The following is a 25,819-nucleotide window of genomic DNA, read 5'->3' on the forward strand; positions in this document are numbered from 1 at the left end:
CTGTTTGTCCCAGGGCCAGTTTATGAGAATGTTTAGGCCACTGCCACTTTCAGGCCAAAAGTGACATTCTCATAAACCTGTTGCTGCTGTTATGTTATATTATGGGCAGAGACACTTTAATTGGGTTTAATTTTGAGTTGGGAATGAGTTATAGAGACATTCTCAAAAGCCTTGCAGAGTTGCATGGGATCATTTTGAGAGGCATCTACATCGGTTTATGAGAATGTGGACAGGAAGTAGAACGAATTATTATTTAGTGTGCATGATTTACTTAAGAGAAGGGCACAAATTATTATTTTGTGTGCACAGTTTACTTAAAACGAGGGAACAAATTATTATATCTAGTGAACAATTTATTTAAAATGAGGAAACGAATTAGTAAATCGTGTGCACGATTTATATTATTTTTCACAGAGCTTCTCATTTATTTATGCCTTTGTCAATTAGTGTAACTAAAGCGAAACTTCTTGTTGCGCTGCCTGGTGCGAATTCATTATGAAACTAGGCCTTTTTCTAACTTTCTGTGTAAAATAACAGTTGGTGGTTGAAGTACTGCTGGCATCCCATTGAACGTAAAATAAAGTGAAATCAAGCGAGTCAGATCACAAACTGCTCAGAACAGCTGTGTCAGGTTTAATCCTTAATGGATTATTCCCTTAATTATAGACATAGTGCATAATTATATCAAATACAGTACAGTGTATATCATCCAGATCACATGACCTCCCCTAATGCCCACATCCAGCCAAGATGTCTTTTAATAACTGCAAACCACAGATGTAGAAATCTACAGTAATCTAATGACTGCTTATCTTCTTAGAGCTACTGTACATGTCATTAGTATTCTCCATTACATAAAGAATTATGAACCCTCCCACTGTAAAAATAAAATTGCACTATAGGCATCTTTATCATGATGTGTACTTGTAATGGCCCTGTGTATTGATTTTTTTTTATATAGCCCTTGTTTAATGCGTCTATATAATATTTGCAATTATAGGACCCTTTCATCGTTTGCAGTCACATTGACTTGTTTAAATCAGGGTGCTTAGTAATACGTTTCTGCCTTTGGAAGCTAGTGATCCCCTAACCCCATCTGAGAGCTCCTGGTGGGATGTGTCTTCCACTGGCTATTACACCATCACCATCTCAGAAACATGTAATCAGAGAAGGAAAGAGCTTCTAAATGACAACTCCGAACACAATACTCACTGATGGCTTTTCCCTTCTCTGTTGTTGTGTACGGTTTCAAGTCTTTCTTCTGCCTGCGTAATTTGCGCCTTACAAATGTCTCGTATTGTTCTTTAAATGTGCTTGTGGCAGATTCTTCTCTCCACTTTCCTTTTGCTCTGATTCTGAGAAACGCGGGAGTCTGTACAACAGTTTATACTGATTGAAATGTAGTTTCGTTGCTGCTGTTTTGCTTTGTTTTCGCAGCTCCTGGCAAAACACTGCCTTTTAAGAGGCCTCCGAGAATGGCATTAACTGATTTTTCATCTCTTTTGTTATTTTTCTCACTGCAGAGCATGAAACACAAGTTTTTTAGCCTAACGCTGCGAGACAAGTCGATGGGGGGAGAGAGAGACGCGTCACAGATCCTGAGAGCACTGTAAGTGAATCCACAGTTATGTGAGAGAGATATTTTACAGGCAGTCTCATTTCTCTGTTCCTGCAGTGACGCTGTCAGCTGAGAAATGCATGACACTATCTACACCAGGGATTTTTGGGAACTGTTTTTGTGTGTTTTTTTTCACACCAGCTTGTTGGAGGGGATCTAAAAACATGTATGTAGCTCTATTGCTGGGTACCTAGTCTATGGAACATGTTAATCAGGCAGCAGTCTATGAACAGCAGACTTTCATTAATTCAGTCATCGCTTTCCATGCTAATTAAAAACTTTGTCACCAGAGCATGTGCCAATCATAATTAGCTATGACCTAGAGAAAATCTATGCAGTGTTAAAGCCAACAGTGCATAGCGAGATCTGTCAAGCGCAGTTCATTGATTCTTGAGTATTGGGACATAATAGGTTGCAAAGCTGAAAAAGTTTTTGTACACTACCATTTAAAAGTCAATTATTTTATTCAGCAAGGAATAAAAAGGATGTTACAGCAAGGAGTAAAAGATTTATAATGTTACAAAACATTTCTATTTCAAATAAATGTTGATCTTTTGAACTTTAGATTCATTTAAAAACCCAAAATATTATAAACACAAAAATATTAAGCAGCACAATTGTTTTCAAAATTCATGATAATAAGAAATGTTTCTTGAGCACTGAATCAGTATATTATAATGATTTCTGAAAGATCATGTGATGCTGAAGACTGTGATTAGGGTTGGAGCCATCACAGGAATATATTTATATTTTAAAATATATTGAATTATATTTAATTTGTACTACATTTGTGTTAATATTATAAAAAAATCACAGAAATAAATTACATTTTAAAATATATTAAATTATATTTAAGTTGTTACGTTAAGTTAGTTACGTTATTGTATGAGAACATGACTTTATAGGTAGTAAGTGATAGTACACTACTGTACAATGTACTTTTGATACAATCATCACATAATCAAATGAAATGCTACAGTACATTTGTGTTAAGAACATTCGAGTGATCATTTTAAGTGACGTGACATGTGGCCAAGTATTGTGACCCATACTTGGAATTAGTGCTCTGCATTTAACCCATCCAAAGTGCACACACACAGCAGTGAACACACACCCAGAGCAGTGGGCAGCCATTTATGCTGCGGCGCCCGGGGAGCAGTTGGGGGTTCGGTGCCTTGCTCAAGGGCACCTCAGTCGTGGTATTGAAGGTGGGAGAGAGCGCTGCACACTCACTCCCCCCACCTACAATCCCTGCCTTTGGGTTACGAGTCCGACTCGCTAACCATTAGGCCACGACTTACCCCTAACTTCCCGACTTCCCCCTTTGATTCGTTTTAAAGTGTTAATGTAGCTATTTTAAAAACAAATGGCAGGTAAAGTTGTGGGACAAATTTAGCTTTACAGTATGTATCAAAAATGACTCTCTTTTCTTCTTTTGGACCTTTTTATTTTCCTTTTTGTCTGTCTTCACCATGAGGCATAAAGATATTTGCATGAATTGATATATAGCCTTGACTTGAACTGAGAAATCTGAATGAAACTTTTGCTCATTAGCTCATTCAAACACCATTCTAGTATCCTTTGTGTCCAAAGACTGCACACAAAGCATCTGAAGCTGTCTCACACAAGTTCTCATGAATAACCTAATTATATACTTTTCCTTGTTTGGATTCTACTCTTTTTTTTTTTTTTTGGATTAAATCCTAACTTCAAATAAGTTTTTCCTGAATTATAAATACACTGCCAGTCAAAAATATGGACACACATTCTCTTCTCTCTTCTTATTCCTTTTCCACATTTTTTAATAATAGCAAACTAATATATATGTTGACTAATAAACCCCAGTGGCAAATTCATGAACATCAACAACTTTAGCACATCAGCTCTGATCACAGTTGAAACAATGTCTGTAAAGCAAATGAGTAGTCATTAGTCATTTCAGTAAATGTAGTCCTTGAACCCCACAGGCAGAAGAAGGTACATCTGGAGACACTGCGGGAGAGATCAGAGGTGCAGAAAATGAGCCCGAGAGAACGCATGCGGCTCCGGAAACTCCAAGCAGCAGATGAGAAAGCAAGAAAGCTGAAGTGAGTGACGTTCATTGCGCTGACCGTGTCACACTGAATGTTAATCAAATATGACTTACAGTTCATATTCCATAAAGTTAGCATGAGTGTCGGGGCTTTTCTGTTTTCATGGTGCAAGGATTTTTGCAGCATGTCTCACATCAGCTCTGATTCTTTGTGTAATATGTGATACACTTATAGAATAGGAACAGTCAATGTTGGCTCATATGCTCCAAAACAAATTGATACATTATGCACATCATTGCACTATTATTTCTTAAAGTTTGTTTGCTCATAAAAAAAATTGTCATTAATTTGCTACCCTGTTGTTCCAAACCTCTACAAAACATATAATGAAATATTCAGAAGAACATTGGGCCATCCAAGATGTAGAATTTACTTGCTTACTGGACCCTCTACAGTGAATGGGTGCCGTCAAAATGAGAGTCCAAACAACTGATAAAAGCATCACAATAATTCTTAAGTAATCCACACGTCTCCAGTCCATCAATTAATGTTTTGTGCAGTGACAAGCTGCATGTTTTGTTATAAACATCCATCATTAAGACATTTTTACCTTGAATCCTCTGTAGCATTGTGTGTGTGTGTGTATGTTTATGTTAGACCGGCTTAATGTGTTTATGTGGTATGTTAGACTAGTTTAAGTGTTTATGTAGTTTATAAAACCTTACTTGTATCACACTTGACGTGTTCATTGTTTACTCATAACCGGAGTCAATAATCATGCAGATTTACTTTACAAGCTTATAGAATTGTACAGTAAGAAAGTTATTTCCCTTAACCAGGAAATTAACGTCTTAGAATTGACAAGACAGTTGACCCTGAGTGGTCAGCTAAATATCTACAGTGGATCTAAAATATGAATAGTTAATTATAACTAGTTATGGTTAATTATTCATATTTCCCCATGAGCTGATTCGCTACACCTCTATCCATAATATTGCTTTCTCCAGTGAAAGGATCAATGCCCAGATCAAGCACAGTTTACAAGCGAAAACAGTTCTAAACAAATACTGTATGTCAGTGGATTTTGATGTGAGAGGACAACAGGGGATGGACCTTTTCACTGGAAAAAGCACGGTTTAAAGTTAAAAACCTCTTAGTGATGGATTTGTTTCTTACAAACACGCTGCTTTTTACTTCGGAAGACATTTTTTGATTGTCTGGAGTCATTTGGATTGCTTATTAATTATTGTGATGTTTTTATTAGCTGTTTGAACTGCTATTCTGACGGCACCCATTCACTCCAGAGGATACACTGATGAGCAAGTGATGTAATGCTACTTTTCTTCAGATCTATTCCGATGAAGAAACAAACTGTTTGTGTAAAGTCTTAACCTAAATACAGGTTTTGTCTTACTATAGGCAAATTGTGGAGGAAAAATACCAAGAAAACCACCTGCGCATGCAAGAGTACAAGTCCAAAAATTTTCAGAAAGTCAGTGTGGACGTTTTAAAGGTATGTTGATAGGACTCCTGTCAGACATTATGCATAATTAATAGATGTATTATCACAGCTGCAATTTCTTTTCTTTTTTTAGTGATAGAAATATGAGAAACTAAGATACAGTATATGTTTGGTACAGCATTTGTGTTTTTACCTCTTTTCAAAAGGTGAGAACGGAAGAAGCAGTTAACCAAACTCAACCGATTCAGAGTGAGACACCAAACAGAAACTCCGAACTGTCAGGAAGCATTTCTCAAAACTCTGATAAGATGTGCAAGTCTGTGTCAAAAGACCATGGTGAGTGGTGTTTTTAACTGAAGTTCAGATGGGATCAATTTTAGGTCTGGGTTGACAAAATCCATAACCCAGGGTTAAAAGCATTGCTTAACACTCTTTCAGAATTATAAGAGTGAAACATTGCATTTGCCAGGGATAAAAGTAGCCTTGGCCTATTAAGACCATAACCCAGCGTTAAGTGTGGCATGAAAAGCCCTACAGTTGGAAAAGAGAGATTTTTTAACACATTGTTTAATTAAACTTTCAGAAAGTAGATTAATTAAATCATTTTGAAACCTAGTTCCCCTGGTACGTTTCTCTTGCTTTTTAAAGTCTATCACGAAGCATGTGTCTGATGAAATTCTTCCCATCTTTTCCAAATCAGAAAGTTTAACTTTCCGTCAGAAATGGCTTTCTCTTTCTCTACATCTTCATTAAAATTCATTGTGTGCTTGGGGCTCCAGTGCCTCTTTCTCCATGGTTTAACAAACAACAGACCCCAGAGCGAGATACCATGAGTATTACAGTGCACGAAAAACTCAGTGATAGAAAAAAAACAATGTTCCATTATAATTTGAAAGTCAAGGGATTCCTAGAAGTTTTAATGATATTCCACCACACAGATTTATCAGAGCAGAAGTTGCCTGCCTTAATGAACAAATGATAAGGAAAGTAAGAAACAGGCAGTTATTTGCATCCCTTATTGAAGGCAGGACCTCAGAACTCTGTGAATGCTTTCTGCAAGTATGATGCTTTTTCTAGATGTATTCAGATTCCAGATTTTTCCAGATCAGAGACAACCTACTGTAGTGTGTACTCATGAATAAGGTTAAGTGAGCTCTACTACAGACGTCTAAATACAGAATTACAGAGAGAAGAGAAAAATATATAATAATGTTTTCTTGGAATATATTTACGGTGTGAATGACAGATGCTATTTATTCAGCAAGGATGCATTAAATCAAAATTGACCGTAAATATACATTTATAATGTTTCAAAGAATTTTCTTTTGAACTTTCTGTTCATTAAAGAATCTTCAAACCAATGTATCATGATTTCCACAAAACTACTAAGCAGTAACTGTTTTCAGCATTCACCATTAGAAATGTTTCTTGAGCACCAAATCAGCATAATAGTATAGAAAAGTACAGAATTATGTGACACTGAAAACTGGAGCAATGAGCAATGAAAATTCAGCTTTGCCATCACAGAAATAAATTAGATTATAAATTATATTAAAATAGAACATAGCTCTTTTAAATTGTAATAGTATTTGACAATATTACTGTTTTTACTGTATTTTTGATCAAGGAAATGCATGCCTTTATTAGCACTAAAAAAAACACCTTACTGACCCCAAACCTTTGAATACTTATTTTGTACTCCACAGCCAAATTACTACAGCAAGTAACTTTTAGCTACAGTAGATTTGCACACTTTTTTTGTCTTAAAACTTACTGGAACATGTCCAAATACTGATTATCTACAACTGTGGTTGCTCTGCTAGGACAAATGTGTAAAACTGTGGAGAACTGACTTCATGCATCCACTAAGATCGTGTCCTGTACCTGAAAATGACTGCAGTATAAGGAGGAGGGAAGGCATCAAGACACTTCCAAATTCAATATATTTGTCAAAACCTGTTTTTGAAAACTTGAAAGCTTCAATGATATCCCACAACAACCATGTGCATGTGGTTCGGCAGCTGGTGCCAAGTATAAGGATAAGTATAAGGAAAACTTTATTTGTCCCAGAAAGGATATCTGTCTTGGGCAAAGTGCTACAGTGTTGTTCTGAACAGACAAAAACAATAAATAAAACAGATTTAAAAAAACACAACAATACAATCCCTGAAATTGCAAAATACATACAGTGCAAAACACAATAAAGTGCTAATATGCTATATGGGCATTGTTTTTGGTAAAATTCAGCATTTTTATCGAGGCAGGAACAAATGAAAGCTTCAGTCTATTAGTTTTACACGTTGGCATTCTTAGTCTCTTTCCCGATGGTAATGACTGGTATTCGCTAAAAAGGGGATGTTTGGAATCAGTACGGATACTTATTGCTCTTCTCATCACTGCCTGTTCATATAAAGTCTGTATGGGCTCATATTGTTTTATTCCTATGATTTTCATAGCTGTTTTGTGAATATGAGCCCGTGTGTTTTTCAGTTGAACAGACAAGTTTCCAAACCAGACTGTAATTCCGTAGTGAATAAGACTTTCAAGCGTGGCTTGGTAAAAAACAAGCAAGATATTGCTACCCACCCCATACAGTCTCAGCCTTCTTAAAAAATAAAGCCTCTGTTGTAGTCGTGTGCACAGACTGTCAATGTGTGTCTTCCAACAAAGAACATTGTCCATATAAAACCCCAGGTATCTGTAAGATGTCACATGCTGTATCACTGTGTCTTTAATGATCACAGGCTTGTGTTCAGATAAACTTCATGGGTCAAGGACTATTTCTTGTGTCTTATTTACATTTAGCACAAGACAGTTCTTGTCACACCACTGAATGAAAGTATCTATTTCACTGTGGTAGGATGATAGGTCCATATCTTTGTGTAAGAGACTCAATATACATATAGTATCAATATCGATAATATCAATATAGTATAAATCTGGTGTCTTATGGAATGATTGGATCAGGCTAATTTATTCATAAATATCCTGTTGACATTTTGCTTGCAATTCCAGTGAAAAATAAGCATTGTAGTCATTAAATTCTTGCTTGAGTCTAAAATGAACTTGAATGACGTTATGGTGCCTTGGAAATCAGTTTCTGTAGGTGTGTTCATACACAAAACACTGCCTGTTGAGTCATTAGCAGATGGACAGTACAGCAGATGCTTTAGGTTAGGGACACAGACCTTGACACAATTTGGTTAAATGTCAATGCAAAAATGACTCAGGAAAGTGAAGTTAGTTTTAAAAACAATACCTCTACAGCATCATTATTTTGCTGATAAATTATTATTAAATGCAGTGACATTCAGACATTAAATGTGTCCATATACTATTTTTGAGGCCACCGTAAATGATTACGCATATCAGACAATGGTTTGTATTTATGTTTGGCATATTTGGGTGACCTGTCATTTTCTGGTGCTTATTTGCATCATTGCTAAATTGTACAATTGGCTTAAGTTAATATTTATGTGGAGGCCGATAACCAGATTTTTGACATGCCTGTAATTTTGCATTGGCTGTGAATGTGCAGAGTCTGATCTGGCGTATTGCTGGTTTTCAGTGACTCATTCTTTTACCAGTGTCATTATATGCATCAAGGGAAAGATAAGTTATGGTCAAAACGCCTCCTTAATCTGGTTTTGGTATCATGAGGATAAATCTCAGAGACGTGTTTTCAGGAAGTCCTGAGAGGTTATCTATCAGTTCCCGTCTCTAATCACTTTAGATTCCTTTGTAAATGAAATGTTTTAAACGAGTGCAGAGCCACAGCTGTGCTCTTAGACGACTCGGGGAGAATCCACACGGTGTGATTTATCGATAGAGGACGCCGGGGGGGCAATCACTGTGAATCTGAAATATTACTGTATTTTAAGTGGGAATATGTGGGAAAGAAAAGCATGCAGCAAAGCTCATGTGTAAGTATGTGGATCTGTATTATTAAAATTTAAAGAAGTGATACATTAATGGAGTCAGATCTCTTGTCCTTAAATTTAGCTAATGTATTTATTATTTAGCTTCCATAAAACCTCATGATTTAAGTTATCTCGAATGAATAATGCATAATTAATGCTAAAAGAATAATCATGTGCATGTTTTGAATCGTTTATTTAGTCGTCCAGCAGAATCACTGAGCAGGTTAACTCTGCTACTTCATAAATAAAGGTAAATGCTCTTCTGGGATGAAATATTTATTCAAACATCATTATTTTACGGCACCTGTCATTTTGAGAGTTCATCGTTTCATATTAGCATGTTATTTAGGGACCCAGGCGGTATTTATAATGTTATAAATGTTATTTAAGATCCCCTTTCTGTTGATCTTCTCGAGTTCTGGAAGCAAATAGACATACGGTGTGATTCTGCTCATGTCTGCAGTTAAACTATAGTGACTACACTAGGGACTTCTGCGCCTTGGAAAGATGCCGTTCAAATGAATAAACCCTGACAGTAAGCACATTATGTGCAAACCTTGTCAGTATAATTGTCTCCAGTCTGTAACTGGCTCTCTTTAATTTGTATGTGCACATCACTACTGGTAGTATTATTAAATAGTACTGTAGATTGAATATGTACAGTATAATAGAGGACTGCATCAAATTAAACAATGGTTTAATAAAGCAATAAGCCACAAGAGGCCATGCATTACAGTGTATTTATTCACCATGTATCTGTCTGTCTGTCTGTATGGATGGGTGCATTAATATAATACCTTTTATAAACTTCTTTGTCATTGTATGTATGTTTATGGAAATTTGTGGCCTTTTTAAAATGCAAGATTATAATTCATCTGGTAAAGGTTGGCATCAGACACAAAATGTATAAGGGTCATTTGCCTGGGTGCTATTAGGAAACCTTGACCCCAGGGATGAGACTCTAAAAAGTGCTTTCAGTATTTGACTTAGAAAGCATAGAGTGAATGGCGAGAAAACAGCTAATGATTGTTTAATTGTTGTTAAATATCTCAGTGTGTAATTAACATCGCTAATTGGAATCAATAAAGTTAGGAATCTGAGGGTTCTATGAAAAATGCAGACTGTCATCTGTAGGGCTTTTCATTTATCTCCATTAAAATCTAATTTTAATTGATTCTAAAGTAAAATAAGGATTTAACCTTGAATTAGTCTTGGATGACACACAGTCCTCTACTTTAGAACAAACTGAGATTTGAGGTTTTGCCATATGTAGTGCCAAATGTTTAACAAAAGATTTTACTTTTGTGTCTTGTATCTTGTAGTAAGTGGTAAGTCTGATATGTAAACACTGCTACACAAAACCTGCCCTGTGTTTGTTCGAAACCCTTTCAACATAAACTACCAAGGCTTTATTTGATCAAAAATACAGTAAAATAGTAATGTTGTGAAATATTATTTCAATTTAAAATAACTGTTTTCTATTTTACTGAATTTTAAAATAACATATTCCTGTGATGGCAAAGTTGAATTTTCAGCATCATTACTCTAGCCATCAGGATCACATGATCCTTCAGAAATCATTGTATTATGCTGCTTTCTTTTTATAGAGACATGTATACTGTGTATATATATAGAGTATATATATATATATATATATATATATATATATATATATATATACAGTATATATTTAATCAGGATACATGGCTGTCCATAAAGAAAGATGCTTTTTGCTGCCAGATTGTTGTGCAGTTACAACATCTACCAGCAGGGGCTAACTGAACTGTGCTAACCAGCCAAGCCATGACCTCTTGGTAATAAATGGCTTATGTCCTTTTTGCACTTTGGTGGGAATTTTATGCCTGGATGTTGGTCTTGGTCTGTTCGTGGAATGCAGGTGTAAATGTGCATAGATCTCAGATGGAGAGCTCTACAAAAGAAAATGAAACTGTTGAGATAGTGAAATGGAAATCCCTCAGAGTAAAGTACAGTCTAACGCCCTCCTCTCGCTCCCTCCATCTCTCCTGCCATCTTTGTGTCTTCGATTGTGGAGGTCCAGTTGCTGGCAGCTGTCTAATAGAATCAGAGGCATGAAACCGTGTAATCATCTTGGTCGCAGGCCCAGGAACCCGTGTGTGTGATAGAGGTTGTCGGTGTTCATTTGTTCACACGTGTTCAGTGTAGAGGTATTCTGTTGTCAGAGATGAAACTGGCAGAGATCCATTCACATTGTCCTAGTGCCATCAAGCAGAAAATGTTAAGTGTTAATGATAGAGGTTACCTGTCATATCAAAACATTGCTCAACAATTCAGAGTATCGGTTAAATCTTTGCCTTTTTTTTTATCGTTTCAGTAATCCCAGAGGATCCTCAGGCGGCAGAGGCATTTTATTCCGTGGATGAGTTTGAGTCATGCTCGGAGGAAGATTCAGATGGAGAGGAAGACTCTGAGGATAATCTCTCCACAGACCCTTCCTGTCAGACATGTGGACAGGTGAGGAGAGATCCACCGCCCGAGAGAAGCTTTTGTCAATCAGCTTGTGTGACTGTGTGATTGATTTAACTCTGTGCTGCCTCAATCTTGTACACACTGTAATTAGAGTTTTTGTCTGTCAGCAAAACAAAAAACTAAAACAAAATAGTTCAGAGAAATTTACAGTGTTAGATGTACACTTGTTTTTCTTGAAGCTATTCAAATTAAGCTAAAAATAGAATATGAAAGTAATGAATACTTTTATTCAGCAAGGATGCATTCAATTGATCAAAAGTGACATTAAAACATTTATAATGTTACAAATGTTTTCTGTTTCAAATAAGAAATGCTGTTCTTTTGAACTTTTTATTCATCAAAGAATCCTCAATAAATAAATGAATAAACTAAATTTCCACAAAAATAACAATAATAGTAAAAACATTGATGATAATAACAAATGCTACTTGACAACCAAATCAGCATATTTTAATGCTTTCTGAATGATCATGTAAAAGTATAGTGTGCTTATTTTATTTCAAAAATGTTGTAAATGAGATGTGGTGAAAATTATCTTTGGATGGAAATGTTCATGATGTTTCACAAGAATGAAAAAAAAATCCTGTGATGAATGGATATGTACTTTTGGACATTTTTACTCGCTTTAAATATATAAAATATAAAAACTCTTTAAATATAAAAAAACTTACTTACAGTCGTTGAGTCAGAACCGCCGGCATTGTAGTCTAACGTTACTCTCCCAGGATCAGGAAACAGTCCTCCATAAAATGTGCTGCACACATCTGAATATTTGGGTTGAACTGTTCCGGAACAGTGTTGTAAATACAATTTAACCACTGATTTCTAGTCATGTCCATTTTTGGAAGGCCAAACAAAGTAGTTTCGCTTTCACAATGAAACAGCGTCACACACAGCGGCCTACAGTGAGCAGAGGCCGGGGGCTAGCGTGAGGAACGGCCGGAGGATTAGAGTGAGCAGAGGCGGGTGGGCTTGAGAACGGCGTGGCCGGCGATTTTGACGAAGGAGCATCCGGAAGGACATGTGACGACTCCGGGCTGGACTCCGCTTCGTCCACGGTGAAAACCGATCTGGCGATCGACAGCGCAAAGTTGTAGTATTTCCTCAGCAACCAGCACAGATCAGCTCCAGGCATGACGAAGCAGATATCGTCCTCTTTTGGAAGACCAAACAAAGTAGTTTCGCTTTCACAACGAAGCACACAGCGTCTTTACGACATGGCGGCGGAAACAACAAAACTACAGTGAGAATAAAAGTTACGCCTTCTTTCTTTGCATGAACATTTGGGCGGCGTTATGCAAATCTTCCCACATAGCGACGTAGGTATGTGGGGGCGTGTTAGAACGAGCCGTTTTAGGTAGGTGTGGCTGACTCTTAACTTTTATAAAGAATATCTCTTTGGATTTGAGACTTTAGTCTTTGCAACTTTACAGATCTTCTTTATGCACCAAGAGCTTGTAACACTCCAAAGTGAAAGAAAAATTGAAATCGCATCATACGACACCTTTAACATTTTTATATCTTTTTAAAAAGTAAACGTTTTTTATTTTATTTTATAATATTTCACAATACTACTGTTTTTACTTGATCAAATAAATGCAGCCTTGCTGTGCATTAATGACATCTTTCTTCCAATACGTAAAAAAATCTTACCGATCCCAAACTTCTGAACGCTAATGTATATATATCAAAGTCCCTTTAAAGGGGTCACCGGATGCAAAATTCACTTTTGTTGTTGTTTGAACATAAATGTGTGTTGGCAGTGTGTGTGCACATCCACCCTATAATGATAAAAATCCACCCAGTGTTTTTTTTTTTTAATTCCTATTTTAAAATTCCCTTTCTCAAATCAGGCTGTTCTGAGATTCCTGTCAGAATGACGTAGTTCTGCACAGGCCGCTCCCACGATAGTTGATTGACAAGTCCGTCTTACCTTAGACCCGCACTGAGGGAGCTGAGAGCTGTCCGCCATTGAGTCGACTCTGGTGCAGGGGAAGACAAGAATGTCTCTCAGATTAAGCGATTGCGGTGTTCTGTTGCTGAATGTAATAATGAACATAGCAGTCGTCATTTACTCCCGACATCTGAGCCGCTGAATACGCAGAGGATTAACGTTTAATTTAGTTTTTGAAGGGAATGCACCGATCCCCGATCTGCCTAAATGCGTTTATGTTCGCTCTAATCATTCATGATCCAGCTTCATCTACAGAAGAAGTGAGTATAAGGGTTTTTTATGATCTTTGGAAATCGCCTTTCTTAATATGTGCTAGTTAGCAAGTTTCGCGGCTGAAGTTTACAGTCTGCTGTAAGAGACTGTAAGAGAGGGGCGGGGAAGAGAGGGGTGGGGTCAGCAGAGCTCATTAGCATTTAAGGCAACATGGACTAGAACGGCACGCTGAAAACAGAGCTGATTTTGACAGGGTAAAAAGGGTGTTTTTTACACTACCATTGAGAAATTTTAACCAAAGTATGTTATAGACTTTTCATTAAGACCCTAAAGAATCAGATAAACTTGTGGAAAATGGGCATCCGATGACCCCTTTAAGGCAAGTTATGTCACTCGGCGGCCATCTTTGAAACGCCTCTCGGGCATGCAAGTGCAGTTCCTATCTCTTTGAATGGGGAAACATAAATTTCTCCAAAACTGTTCGCCAAGCTTAAAATTCATATTTGAAATCACCAATGAAATCTGACAACAACTGTCTCATAAATGTTGTTTCTTTTGCTCAAAGAGTGTTAAAAAAAGCCTATTTTTCAGGCTAGACCAGCCAGTGCACATGCGCAGTCCTGAGCGCATGTGTCAGAACTCTTGACTGTTTCTATAGCAACCGGGACTTCTAACGGCAGCTGCTGTGATGCGCTGACTTTACTGATTAGCGACTGGCTCTTTTACTCAGAAGGCGGGGCTTCGTTCTATAGAGCGGCCATATTGAGCGTTGCATTTTTCCCAATTCAAAACTATACGAGTGACACATCTTGGGTATTCTAGTCTTTAGGTGCGTCCCAAATCGCGTACTTATCCTCTATTCTATGACGTTTTGTAGCCTATTCTATGACGTTTTGTAGCATAAATAGTGCGAGTAGTGCGTTCATACTGAAAATTCCAAAAAGAAAAAGTGCCAATGAAATCTGACAACAACTGTCTCACAAATGTTGTTTCTTTTGCTCAAAGAGTGTTAAAAAAAGCCTATTTTTCAGGCTAGACCAGCCAGTGCACATGCGCAGTCCTGAGCGCATGTGTCAGAACTCTTGACTGTTTCTATAGCAACCGGGACTTCTAACGGCAGCTGCTGTGATGCGCTGACTTTACTGATTAGCGACTGGCTCTTTTACACAGAAGGCGGGGCTTCGTTCTATAGAGCGGCCATATCGAGCGTTGCATTTTTCCCAATTCAAAACTATACGAGTGACACGTCTTGGGTATTCTAGTCTTTAGGTGCGTCCCAAATCGCGTACTTATCCTCTATTCTATGACGTTTTGTAGTATAAATAGTGCGAGTAGTGCGTTCATACTGAAAATTCCAAAAAGAAAAAGTGCACTTTAAATACCTGGATGATGCACTTAACCAAAAAAACGAAGTGTGGAATGTTGGACACTTCATGCACTCAACTGTCGCAGCTTTAATTACGTAGAGAAGGGGGAGGGGCTATCTGACTCCGATTATGAATGATAGAATAACCTTATATAATTCATACTCTACATGGTTGAGTACATAGTGTATAAGTACATAGTGTATCGTGCATCATTTGGGACGCAGCTTTTGATATACAGTATATGGTGAGTATGAGTGTAGTTGACATTAAGTACTATTGTGACGTTGGCATTTGCTGTGACGTAACATGCTGGACTTCATATAAAACAATTTTAAACAGCATTTTGATAATTGTTTTCATATTTGATATTATTATCAATAAATAGTGCGAGTAGTGCGTTCATACTGAAAATTCCAAAAAGAAAAAGTGCACTTTAAATACCTGGATGATGCACTTAACCAAAAAAACGAAGTGTGGAATGTTGGACACTTCATGCACTCAACTGTCGCAGCTTTAATTACGTAGCGAAGGGGGAGGGGCTATCTGACTCCGATTATGAATGATAGAATAACCTTATATAATTCATACTCTACATGGTTGAGTACATAGTGTATAAGTACATAGTGTATCGTGCATCATTTGGGACGCAGCTTTTGATATACAGTATATGGTGAGTATGAGTGTAGTTGACATTAAGTACTATTGTGACATTGGCATTTGCTGTGACGTAACATGCTGGACTTCATATAAAACAATTTTAAACAGCATTTTAATAATTGTTTTCATATTTGATATTATTATCATCATTATTATTACCGTTTATTACGCATTCAGCTTTTATGACCACACATTAATTTAAAGATTTAATATACAGTATGTACTTTTAAACATTAATTTGTTGCATTGCAACCATTTCAGTTGAACAAGGGTAGGCAAAATGTTTTTTTAAATGGTGACCAATTACTTACACTTTCCTTTATACATTCATACAGTATGCATCTGAACATGAAAACTGCATCAACTAGCCATATGCTAATGCCATATCTCCTCCTGTGCTCAAGGACACTTTTGGTTTGATATTCCTCAAGTATCCTCTTTTCCCTTCCAGTATCTTTTAGACTTATTCACACACTAAACTGAAAGACACCCTCAAGTCTTAATAAGCCCTCATTGACAGGTTAATCTGTTTATGAAGCATGGAATAAGATAAATTCAGTCATATCTTACATGTACTCAAGTCCACAGGTAATCGTTAATGTACAGATAATATGAGACCACTTGTCTGTGATATTATAGTCCGCATTATGCAAATTAATTTTGCCCATAGAGGGTTTCTCAGCCAAGCTCAAACTCATTATTACAGATACTTGGTAGTGCTTGAGTTTAACAGTACAACAGCAAACACATACGTTCAGATCAGTTGCAAAAAAGCCAGGGGCTCATCTGGACTCCCAAGAGATCACATACTACGCACCTTAGCAGACTCTTAAAGCGGCAATCCAATACCAGGCTTCTGCACGATTCGATCAGGCCAGCCGAGATACATTAAAACTATTTGTCACCATTGAGAGGGAGAAAAGAAAAAAAAACTCAGAACCGTGATGGTATAAGTATGAAACCAAAGGAGAGAGTGGAATAGACTTCTGCCCCAGTGGATATTTGATAACTAGCTGGCTCACAGTAAGAGTGGAGTGGCGATGTTTGTGCTGCCAGCCGTGGGCCAGCTGAGATTCCCCGGAACTGAGGATAGGAGTATTGCATTTTGTAAATAGCAGAATAATACATAGCCAGTTCTTCTGCTCCAGTATTTCTCATTTCAATGCTTTGCACAGACGGCTTGATACCCTTGAACTGCCCAAAGGCCTACCTTCTGTACTCATCATCCGTTGGCACTTTTATTTTTGCTTCTTTTCAAATGCATTTTTTATGTATATATTTTTATTGTTTTATCCATGTCCCAGATCCAGACCTTTAATATTCAAATATGAAATCCAGCATAAAAAAATCTATTGCATTTTTAACTATTGCATTTCAACTATAATAGTCTAAACATAGTGAAATATGTATAAATATATAAACATTATAAACATTTCCATATTTAATTTGTTAAAAATGGTTTGTTAACTTTTACATTTTACATACAAAAAAGTCTTGTATAAAATTGTAGCAATTATACTTGTGTATAATTTTCAATCTAACTGTAAAATATATAATAATAGTACTTTTATTTACTTTTATAAATTTTACATAATTTAATTCATTTGAATAATTTCAATAATTAATGGTTGTGGGGTTTATTTTATTTCAAAAACTGTTGTAAATGAGATAATTTTTTAATAATTTCATGATGAAATATTCATGATGTTTTGCAAAAATGAAAAAAAAAAACTGGTGTGATGAATGTTTGTTAAAAAAAGAGGTCATCTTGTGTAAAACTGTGATAATTGTAATTGTGCATAATTTTCAATCAAAATGTATAATAATAGTAATAATAATAGTGAGTTTTATTTTATTTCAAAACTGTTGTAAGTGAGATGTGGTGGAAATTATGTTTTGATGGAAAATGAAAAAAAATCCTTTGAATATATATGTACTTTTGGGCATTTTGACTAGAAGATTTTTAAAAATGGTAAGATTGTGAATATATTTTAGGAGAGATTGTTTTCTAAAAGTCCATAAAGGGCAAAGGTGCACCTTATTATGTTGCTGATGGACCTTTAGCCCTGCTTCAGGCTCATTCAGTCTATCCTAGAGGCTTTCATCTTAACAAGGTGAATGTCTCAAGGGAGTATAAAACCCCTCAGGTTGCTTTTATCATGGTGCCAATTCCTCTCTCCAGGTCATGTTATCATTTCAAATAGGAGACCCATTGATCCGGAATGGTGTTTACAGGACCTGTATTTCAGGACCCCTGTGTGGCTAGACTGACATTAGGGAGTTGATCTAAACAGAAGGCGGCACCCTCTCAACCCTATAATTTCCACTAATATTATAATGTCTCTGTATGTAGGCCAGAGGGAACATATGGTGTGTTTCAGCCTGAACGTATGCCCTTCTTGTGTGTCCTTGTGTGTCACAGGACAGTGACCTGGAGGCCATGATCAGACACATGAAGGATGTTCTAGATGGTGACTTGGTTGGTGAGTATTTATATGATCTTATTTGCCCAATCATTTCACACAGGTAAATGCATAAAACAAAGATTAATCCACCAAATCTATCACATTTTTTGGGGGGATAGGCCTGTGTACCAATACAAACCCACTGGCAGGTACACTCCATTAACAGTGTGAGATATATAATATCTTTCTCCAATAGTGACTGGCTAATTACATGAGAGGTCAGTGAGCAGACATAAAACGGCTTATTAAAGGTCACAGGCCTGTAAAAATGATACATTCTTCTAAAGACATGTGAGCATGCTCATTTAGCTCCATACACGTAGAATGAATGACCAATTTGCCAGTTTCACCCCTCTCAGTGTGTGATGCTGAGGATTTTGTTCTTGTTCCTGATGACTCTGAGGTGAGAATGTCAGGAAGCCTGTATGTCTGCCACTTGAAGCCATGGTGACATTGATTAGGTAATTCATGTGAGGCTATTTACAGGCCCTGACCACATCTGATACGTTCTGTGCATTTCCTCATTGATAGAACTAGAGTATTTATGTCCAGCTCTCAGTTTATTTCCTGGCTTATTTCCCCTTCTTAGGTTTCAAATGCTTTACATAAACTGCCATTTTGGACCACATCAATCCCTGACTATTTTTCCCTTCTAAAAATGACCACATTCTATCTAGACAAATATCACACTGAATGTGCAAATTTATTAACCCATAATAAATATTTTATTTATTTATTTATTTATTTTTTGGCACCTTAATCTATTTTTGTGTCATTTAAAACCTTTTGTGAAATGTTTTGTTTGAAAAGTATGCTTGTGCATTTCTTTATATTCTGCTTGGTATTGTTATCAAATGCAATGGCATTCATACATTTCTAAGTGTCTTTGCTTTTTGAGACCATTGTGAATGAGTGTTTGTATATATCAGCTTGAGTTAGCATTTATTGTGAACGTGTTCATGCATGCTGATATCTTCATTTCTCGAAAGCTTTTGTCAAAGCCTGTTTTTCACAAAAATGGCCAGACAGATTACCAAATCCTCATATCAGGCCATATATAATAACAATACACTATTCACCAATCCTCCTATCCCCTGTAATGAAAATGTTACTCCTCACTTCTGATCTCAGCTTATCTTTAGAGTAAGATGAATGATAGCAGTGTTAGGACAATGCATGATGGGTAATGTCAGCCCAGGATTGGTCTTTTGGCATCAGTAAGAGAAGGAACACTTTTCTAACCTTATCTTCTTTCTTTCTCCAACCACCTTGTCAACACAATGAATGTCAGATTTGTTCAGCCATAAGAAAAAGTATAGATAGAAAAATGGAGAGAAAATAATAGTTGTTTGGTTCAAAGTGAGTAGCAGTAGATATAATTTCAGGTGAAGCATTCATCTTGAACTATCTGACTAAACTGCAGTTTAAAAGATGGATGTATGTGTACTTTTAATTAAATTTTTTTATTCATCTACTGATTATGCTGCTAAAAGATCAGCAGTGACATTATACATACAAACACATATTTGACATATACTGTAGTACTCAACACAATACACAGGGTGGTCTGACACATGAGTTCTGTGTCCCCTCTTCACCTGGTGAAACACATGCACGCGTGCACACACACACACACTCTGGTTTGGCTTGGTGAACTGTAATGCACGTCACTGTGGCTGACAGCTCAGAAATGCAGCTTTCTGCTTGAGCTCCACTATCACATCTCTGACTTAATTCAGCACTAGCCTACATAAAAGTGTAGCTAAAACTTTAACCATTTGCTTTATGTATTTATTTATGTAAAGTATCTGTCCTTTTTTATTCTCTAATAGCTACAATGTCAAGCAAGTCGTAGGCTCTATAATATTCTGCCATTAAAAGGCCTTTTTATTAGAGACTTACTCATGAACATTTATAATAAATCTGAAAAATTTGTTTTGTTTTTTTATGGTTTTGTTTGTTTATGGTTTTCTTTTTATTATTATTATTCTCCTACTTGCCTGCATCATAGGCAGCATAGAGCTGTACTTTATTTCTCGGTGTGATAAACTGAATCAAAAAGGCCACATCCTTTGGACTCAGACCCCTCACTTGTGTGTGTGTATATACTGTACATGCATTACTGTTCAAAAGTTTGGGGTTGGTAAGATTTTTTAAATTGATTTTAAAAGAATTTGCTTGAGCATAAGGGTGTATTTATTTGATCAAAAATACAGTTAAAACAGTAATATTGTGAGATATTAAAATGTAAAATAAATTTCAAACTGTTTTTTGTTTTAAAATGTAATTTATTCCTGTGATGCACAGCTCATTAAGCTTTAGCATCATTACTCCACTCTTTAGTATCACGTGATCCTTCAGAAATCATTCTAATATGCTGATTTGCTGCTCAAGAAATATTTCTTATTATTATCAATGTTAAAAACAGTTGTGCTGCTTAATATTTTTTTTCTTTTTTTCTGAATTTTTTGATGAATAGAAAGTTAAAAGAACAGAATTTATTTGAATTTATTTTTGGTGAAATAGAAATTCTTTTGAGCAGTAGACTAAAATATATTTATTTAATACGGTGTATATAATGTATAGGCTAATTTATATTAGTATACAAATTTCAAGCATTTTAGCATAAGATGTCATGTCAAAAGACACATAAATTCAGTCAAGTTGGTCCAAACGGTTATCTGATATTGTATATGCACTGTCCTTGTGTTACAGGAGCTGAAGCAGAGGAACAGAAGCCTCAGCTGGGTTCTCTGGGAGTGAGTAGCATCAATACCTCCATGGCTGAGGGCAGAATACAGCGCATGAGAGAGTAAGTGTGCCATCCTTGACCTGTTCACAGCCATCACCTCTCTAAGAGTTTCTCTCAGGCACCTCAAAATGGGTATTATTCACTAATAATTGCATTGGCCTACATGCTTAGAAGCATTTTTATGGAGATTCTATCCTAGATGAAGCTGTGTTGATTTATGAAGTTTCTCTGTGTTTCTATAATGTATAAATTGTCTGTCTCCCAGCACAATAAGACCAAGAAGTGTTGACCTGTTCAAAGCAGATATTTTGCTTTACCAGCCCCATTAAAGACCAGCTAGCATGTCACTTCTGATATAATCCACCTGCTAATACAATCAGCATATTCTGCTTTTCTTGCTCCAGAGGCTCAAAAAACCCCATCCTGCCTCTCTTTCATTCCTAAAGCCCGAGTCTGATTTTCACAGGACCATTTAGTTGTGTGGCTCACAGCTAAAACCAGCATGAGCCAGACTCTGAACACCTCTGATGGTTTATTAGAAATAGTACAATAGCTGTATCAGCAGGCCGCAAACATGGGCAAAGTGCATCACTGATGAATAGCATGGATTTGAAAAATGTAATCAAGATAGTAGCATTGGTTCTTAATTGATTTAGCAGTGATCATTTAGCACTTCAATGGCTTTGTCATTTCCTTTTGTTTCAGTTTTTTTTAATTGCATTGACTTGCTATATCTGATTCTAGTACAAATTTAATTTTTGTATATCACTGTTCTATGTGTGATTCAATTCAAGCATTATATGAGAATGGTATGAACATTATATGAGCATTATATGAATTCAAAATTACATTTAGAGGCCTCTGGACAGCATTTCCAAACATGAACAAATATTTATGGGTCTTTTTGTACACTGTTGTGTATATTAATAACTGCTCCTGCTGTGTTAGTAACCCAATAATCCTGGTGACTCCTCCCTGTGGTGTGTTTATTTAGGTACATTTTAATATGAGGTTCTGCTTGGAATGTCATTTATGATACATAAAGCCAATTTACTATTTTTCAGGTTATTGTACACAGATGCTTTTCCATTTTTCCTCAGGACTTCGTCTCTGTCATCTTCTGTATAGATACCTTCAGCTTCTTTTCTTATTTCCTATGTTGTAGAACTAATTCTCTTCTCCTCTTCACTGTCTGTATTATCTCTACAAGAGCAACAAATTATTCCCTGCAAAAGTTGGGTCAGTCAGATTTTTTTTTTTTAATACTTCAGCAAGGATGCATTAAACTGATCAAAAGTGACAGTAAAGACATTTACAGTGTTACAAAATATTTCTGTTTCAAATAAATGCTGTTCTTTTGAACTTTATATATTCAAAGAAACCTGAAAACTGAACGGTATTATGCAGCACAAGTGTTTTCAACATTGGTATTGTTAAGAAATGTTTCTTGAGGGCCAAATCATATTAGAATGAATCATGTGACATTGAAGACTGGAATAATGGCTGCTGAAAATTCAGCTTTGCTTCACAGGAATAAATTATATTTTAAAATGTATTAAAATAGAGAACAGTTATTTTGAATTGTAATAATATTTCACAATATTACAGTTTTTACTGTATTTTTGATCCACTAAATGCAGCCCTGGTGAGCATATAGACTTTGACAAAGATAGAATTATGCTGTACAGTGAGAAATATAAAAAATAATAACCATATAAATATTATCTGGAAAATATGTTTTTTTCCCAAGAGACCATCAGAGTATTTATACAATAGATGTACAAAACAGCATCATTGTTTCAATGGCTGTCAATAGAATAAAACTGGTACATTTTTACCTACGGTTTTTGATATTATTATAATCTTTTTTTCAGAATTTTCTCACTGACTCCCTAGCACTGTCTGGCGGCCCACCTGGAGGTCTCTGGACCCCAGTTTTAAAACTCCAGCCCTAATGTTCCATACTTTACCTTTTGATTCCATACCATACTGTACCATGGCATTGCGTTCTGTTCCATAGCACCTCCATACTTCAGTATAAGCTTGGTAGAGTCCTCTGCCTTCCTTTCAGCATGACTGCAGAGCCCTTCCTGACAGCAGGCCAGGCCTGTGGCTCTGCTACTGAGTGTGGGTTGAAGATATTAATAACAGAAGCGCTCTTCCTGTGAGGGCAGGAATTAGAGGCTGTCAACTCCCTCTCTGCAAGTCTCATAAGACTGTAAAGATGAGGAGGAGGGAGAAGGAGAGCACAGGTAGCAATTTACAACAGCTGCATTTTCCCTACACAGCCTCTCGTCAGCTGTGTGGTGACTGTACAGTCTTGTTCCTCCAGATGCAGCTCTACTCAGCTCCCACTTCTTTCTTTCGGAGTGAAGAAGTTCTCAGGTATGCAGGTGCAAGCTGATTCTAATGCTGAACAAGTAAAATTCTCTTACTTTGTAAGTTGGTTTATTCAGTTGAGTTGCATTTCAACTGAAGGAACTTTCTGCAAAATAATAATATGGGTGACTTTTCTGTAGAATGATTTTGAAGGTTTTAGTATTCTTTTTATAAAATATATTTTTTTATTATGTTTCTTTAATCATTTTTAAAAAGATTCAAAATACTATTAAAGAATAGAATACGGAAAGGTAAATTTGCCAGAATTTGCTTTTGAGGGGAAGTTTTGACAATCTTACTGTGCCTAGTGTAACTTCTACTAAGTTAGAAAATAAGAAAAAAATATCAATTTAATTTTTTGTTTTATTTTAGAGATAAATTGATATTTTCCATGTGCAAAGAGAAATGACAGGAGATCACTTCTCTGCCAGGGTAAAGGAGTGACTGTTTGATAACCAGTGAAATATTTTCATTAAACAGGTGCATCTCAATAAATTAGAATGTCGTGGAAAAGTTCATTTATTTCAGTAATTCAACTCAAATTGTGAAACTCGTGTATTAAATAAATTCAATGCACACAGACTGAAGTAGTTTAAAGGTCCCATGACCTTTGGAAACCAAGGTCCTAGAGTCTGGAGGAAGGGTGGAGAAGCTCATAGCCCAAGTTGCTTGAAGTCCAGTGTTTCCACAGTCTGTGATGATTTGGGGTGCAATGTCATCTGCTGGTGTTGGTCCATTGTGTTTTTTGAAAACCAACGTCACTGCACCCGTTTACCAAGAAATTTTGGAGCACTTCATGCTTCCTTCTGCTGACCAGCTTTTTGAAGATGCTGGTTTCATTTTCCAGCAGGATTTGGCACCTGCCCACACTGTCAAAAGCACCAAAAGTTGGTTAAATTACCATGGTGTTGGTGTGCTTGACTGGCCAGCAAACTCACCAGACCTGAACCCTATAGAGAATCTATGGGGTATTGTCAAGAGGAAAATGAGAAACAAGAGACCAAAAAATGTAGATGAGCTGAAGGCCACTGTCAAAGAAACCTGGGCTTCCATACCACCTCAGCAGTGCCACAAACTGATCACCTCCATGCCACGCCGAATTGAGGCAGTAATTAAAGCAAAAGGAGCCCCTACCAAGTATTGAGTACATGTACAGTAAATGAGCATACTTTCCAGAAGGCCAACAATTCACTAAAAATGTTTTTTTTTATTGGTCTTATGAAGTATTCTAATTTGTTGAGATAGTGAATTGGTGGGTTTTTGTTAAATGTGAGCCAAAATCATCACAATTAAAAGAACCAAAGACTTAAACTACTTCAGTCTGTGTGCACTGAATTTATTTAATACACGAGTTTCACAATTTGAGTTGAATGAATTACTGAAATAAATGAACTTTTCCACAACATTCTAATCTGAGATGCACCTGTAAACTGAGAGTAGATTTATTGTGTGTCATTACCAACTACCCATTTATTTTACTTTTTTTAAATTAAATTGAATTGACTGCTAGCTAACTTGCTGTGCACATGAAACATAGCTTGAAAGGCTTAGTTTCTAAGAGATCATCTTTATTTAGGTATTTATATACTAATGTAGTATTTATTCGTATTTTTAATTTTTAATTTTAATTTAATTTAAATTCTATAATTTTGTTGTGTGCTTTTGCCTTTTTATTCGTTTTTTACACTTCTGTTTTGCTTTAATTTATATTTATTTAATTTTTATTACTTCAACTTCAACTTTTTTAAATTTAAACTTATTTTAAAATTAAACGTTTTTAAAGGGGTCATATGATGCGATTTCATTTTTTTCCTTTCTCTTTGGAGTGTTACAAGCTCTTGGTGCATAAAGAAGATCTGTAAATTTGCAAAGACTAAAGTCTCAAATCCAAAGAGATATTCTTTATAAAAAGATATCGTTGTGAAAGCGAAACTACTTTGTTTGGTCTTCCAAAAGAGGACGATATCCGCTTCGTCATGCCTAGAGCTGATCCGTGCTGGTCGCTGAGGAAATACTTCAACTTAGTGCTGTGGATCGCCGGCACATTTTATGGAGGACTGTTTACTGATCCTGGGAGAGTAACGTTAGACTAAAATGCCGGCAGTTCTGACTCACGTAAGTACGTTTTCTTTTATCATTTGCCACTGATGATTCAAATGCGAGTTTTGGGCAGTGTGGAGTAGCACTTGTTGTTTGTCATTTCTCTGATCACAAATGCAGACAAGAGTTTTATGTTTACGCGTCACGATGCAATGCAACGCAACGCGTAAAAAAAAGTATAAGTCATTATAATCAGTAATTATGTCCCCACTGGATGCAACAAATGCCTCGTTTGTAATGGGTTTTCATGTTTTTTTTAACGCCATCACAGTTTGGTGAGGGGCGTAACATTTCCGTCTCACGCTTGAGGTATTCGGCCAATCACAATGCACTGGACAGCTGGCCAATCACAGCCCACCTCGCTTTTTCAGACCGATGAGTTTTGTAAAAA

At 36.4% G+C, this 25,819-nt stretch overlaps 1 protein-coding gene across 1 annotated transcript in view; it reads left to right on the plus strand.

Moving 5' to 3' along the window:
- Positions 1-25,819, plus strand: part of LOC107592866 (NIMA-related kinase 11) — a 65,051-nt gene that overhangs the window by 32,925 nt on the left and 6,307 nt on the right. The window contains exons 8-14 of the mRNA XM_016282441.1: positions 1,524-1,609; positions 3,586-3,705; positions 5,071-5,164; positions 5,320-5,449; positions 11,387-11,526; positions 18,155-18,215; positions 20,913-21,009. Of these exons, the coding sequence (XP_016137927.1) occupies positions 1,524-1,609; positions 3,586-3,705; positions 5,071-5,164; positions 5,320-5,449; positions 11,387-11,526; positions 18,155-18,215; positions 20,913-21,009 (728 nt within the window). The remainder of the gene's footprint in view (positions 1-1,523; positions 1,610-3,585; positions 3,706-5,070; positions 5,165-5,319; positions 5,450-11,386; positions 11,527-18,154; positions 18,216-20,912; positions 21,010-25,819) is intronic.

This window comes from Sinocyclocheilus grahami, unplaced genomic scaffold (assembly GCF_001515645.1).
Source record: "Sinocyclocheilus grahami isolate Dianchi unplaced genomic scaffold, SAMN03320097.WGS_v1.1 scaffold9.1, whole genome shotgun sequence".
Lineage (NCBI taxonomy): Eukaryota > Metazoa > Chordata > Actinopteri > Cypriniformes > Cyprinidae > Sinocyclocheilus > Sinocyclocheilus grahami.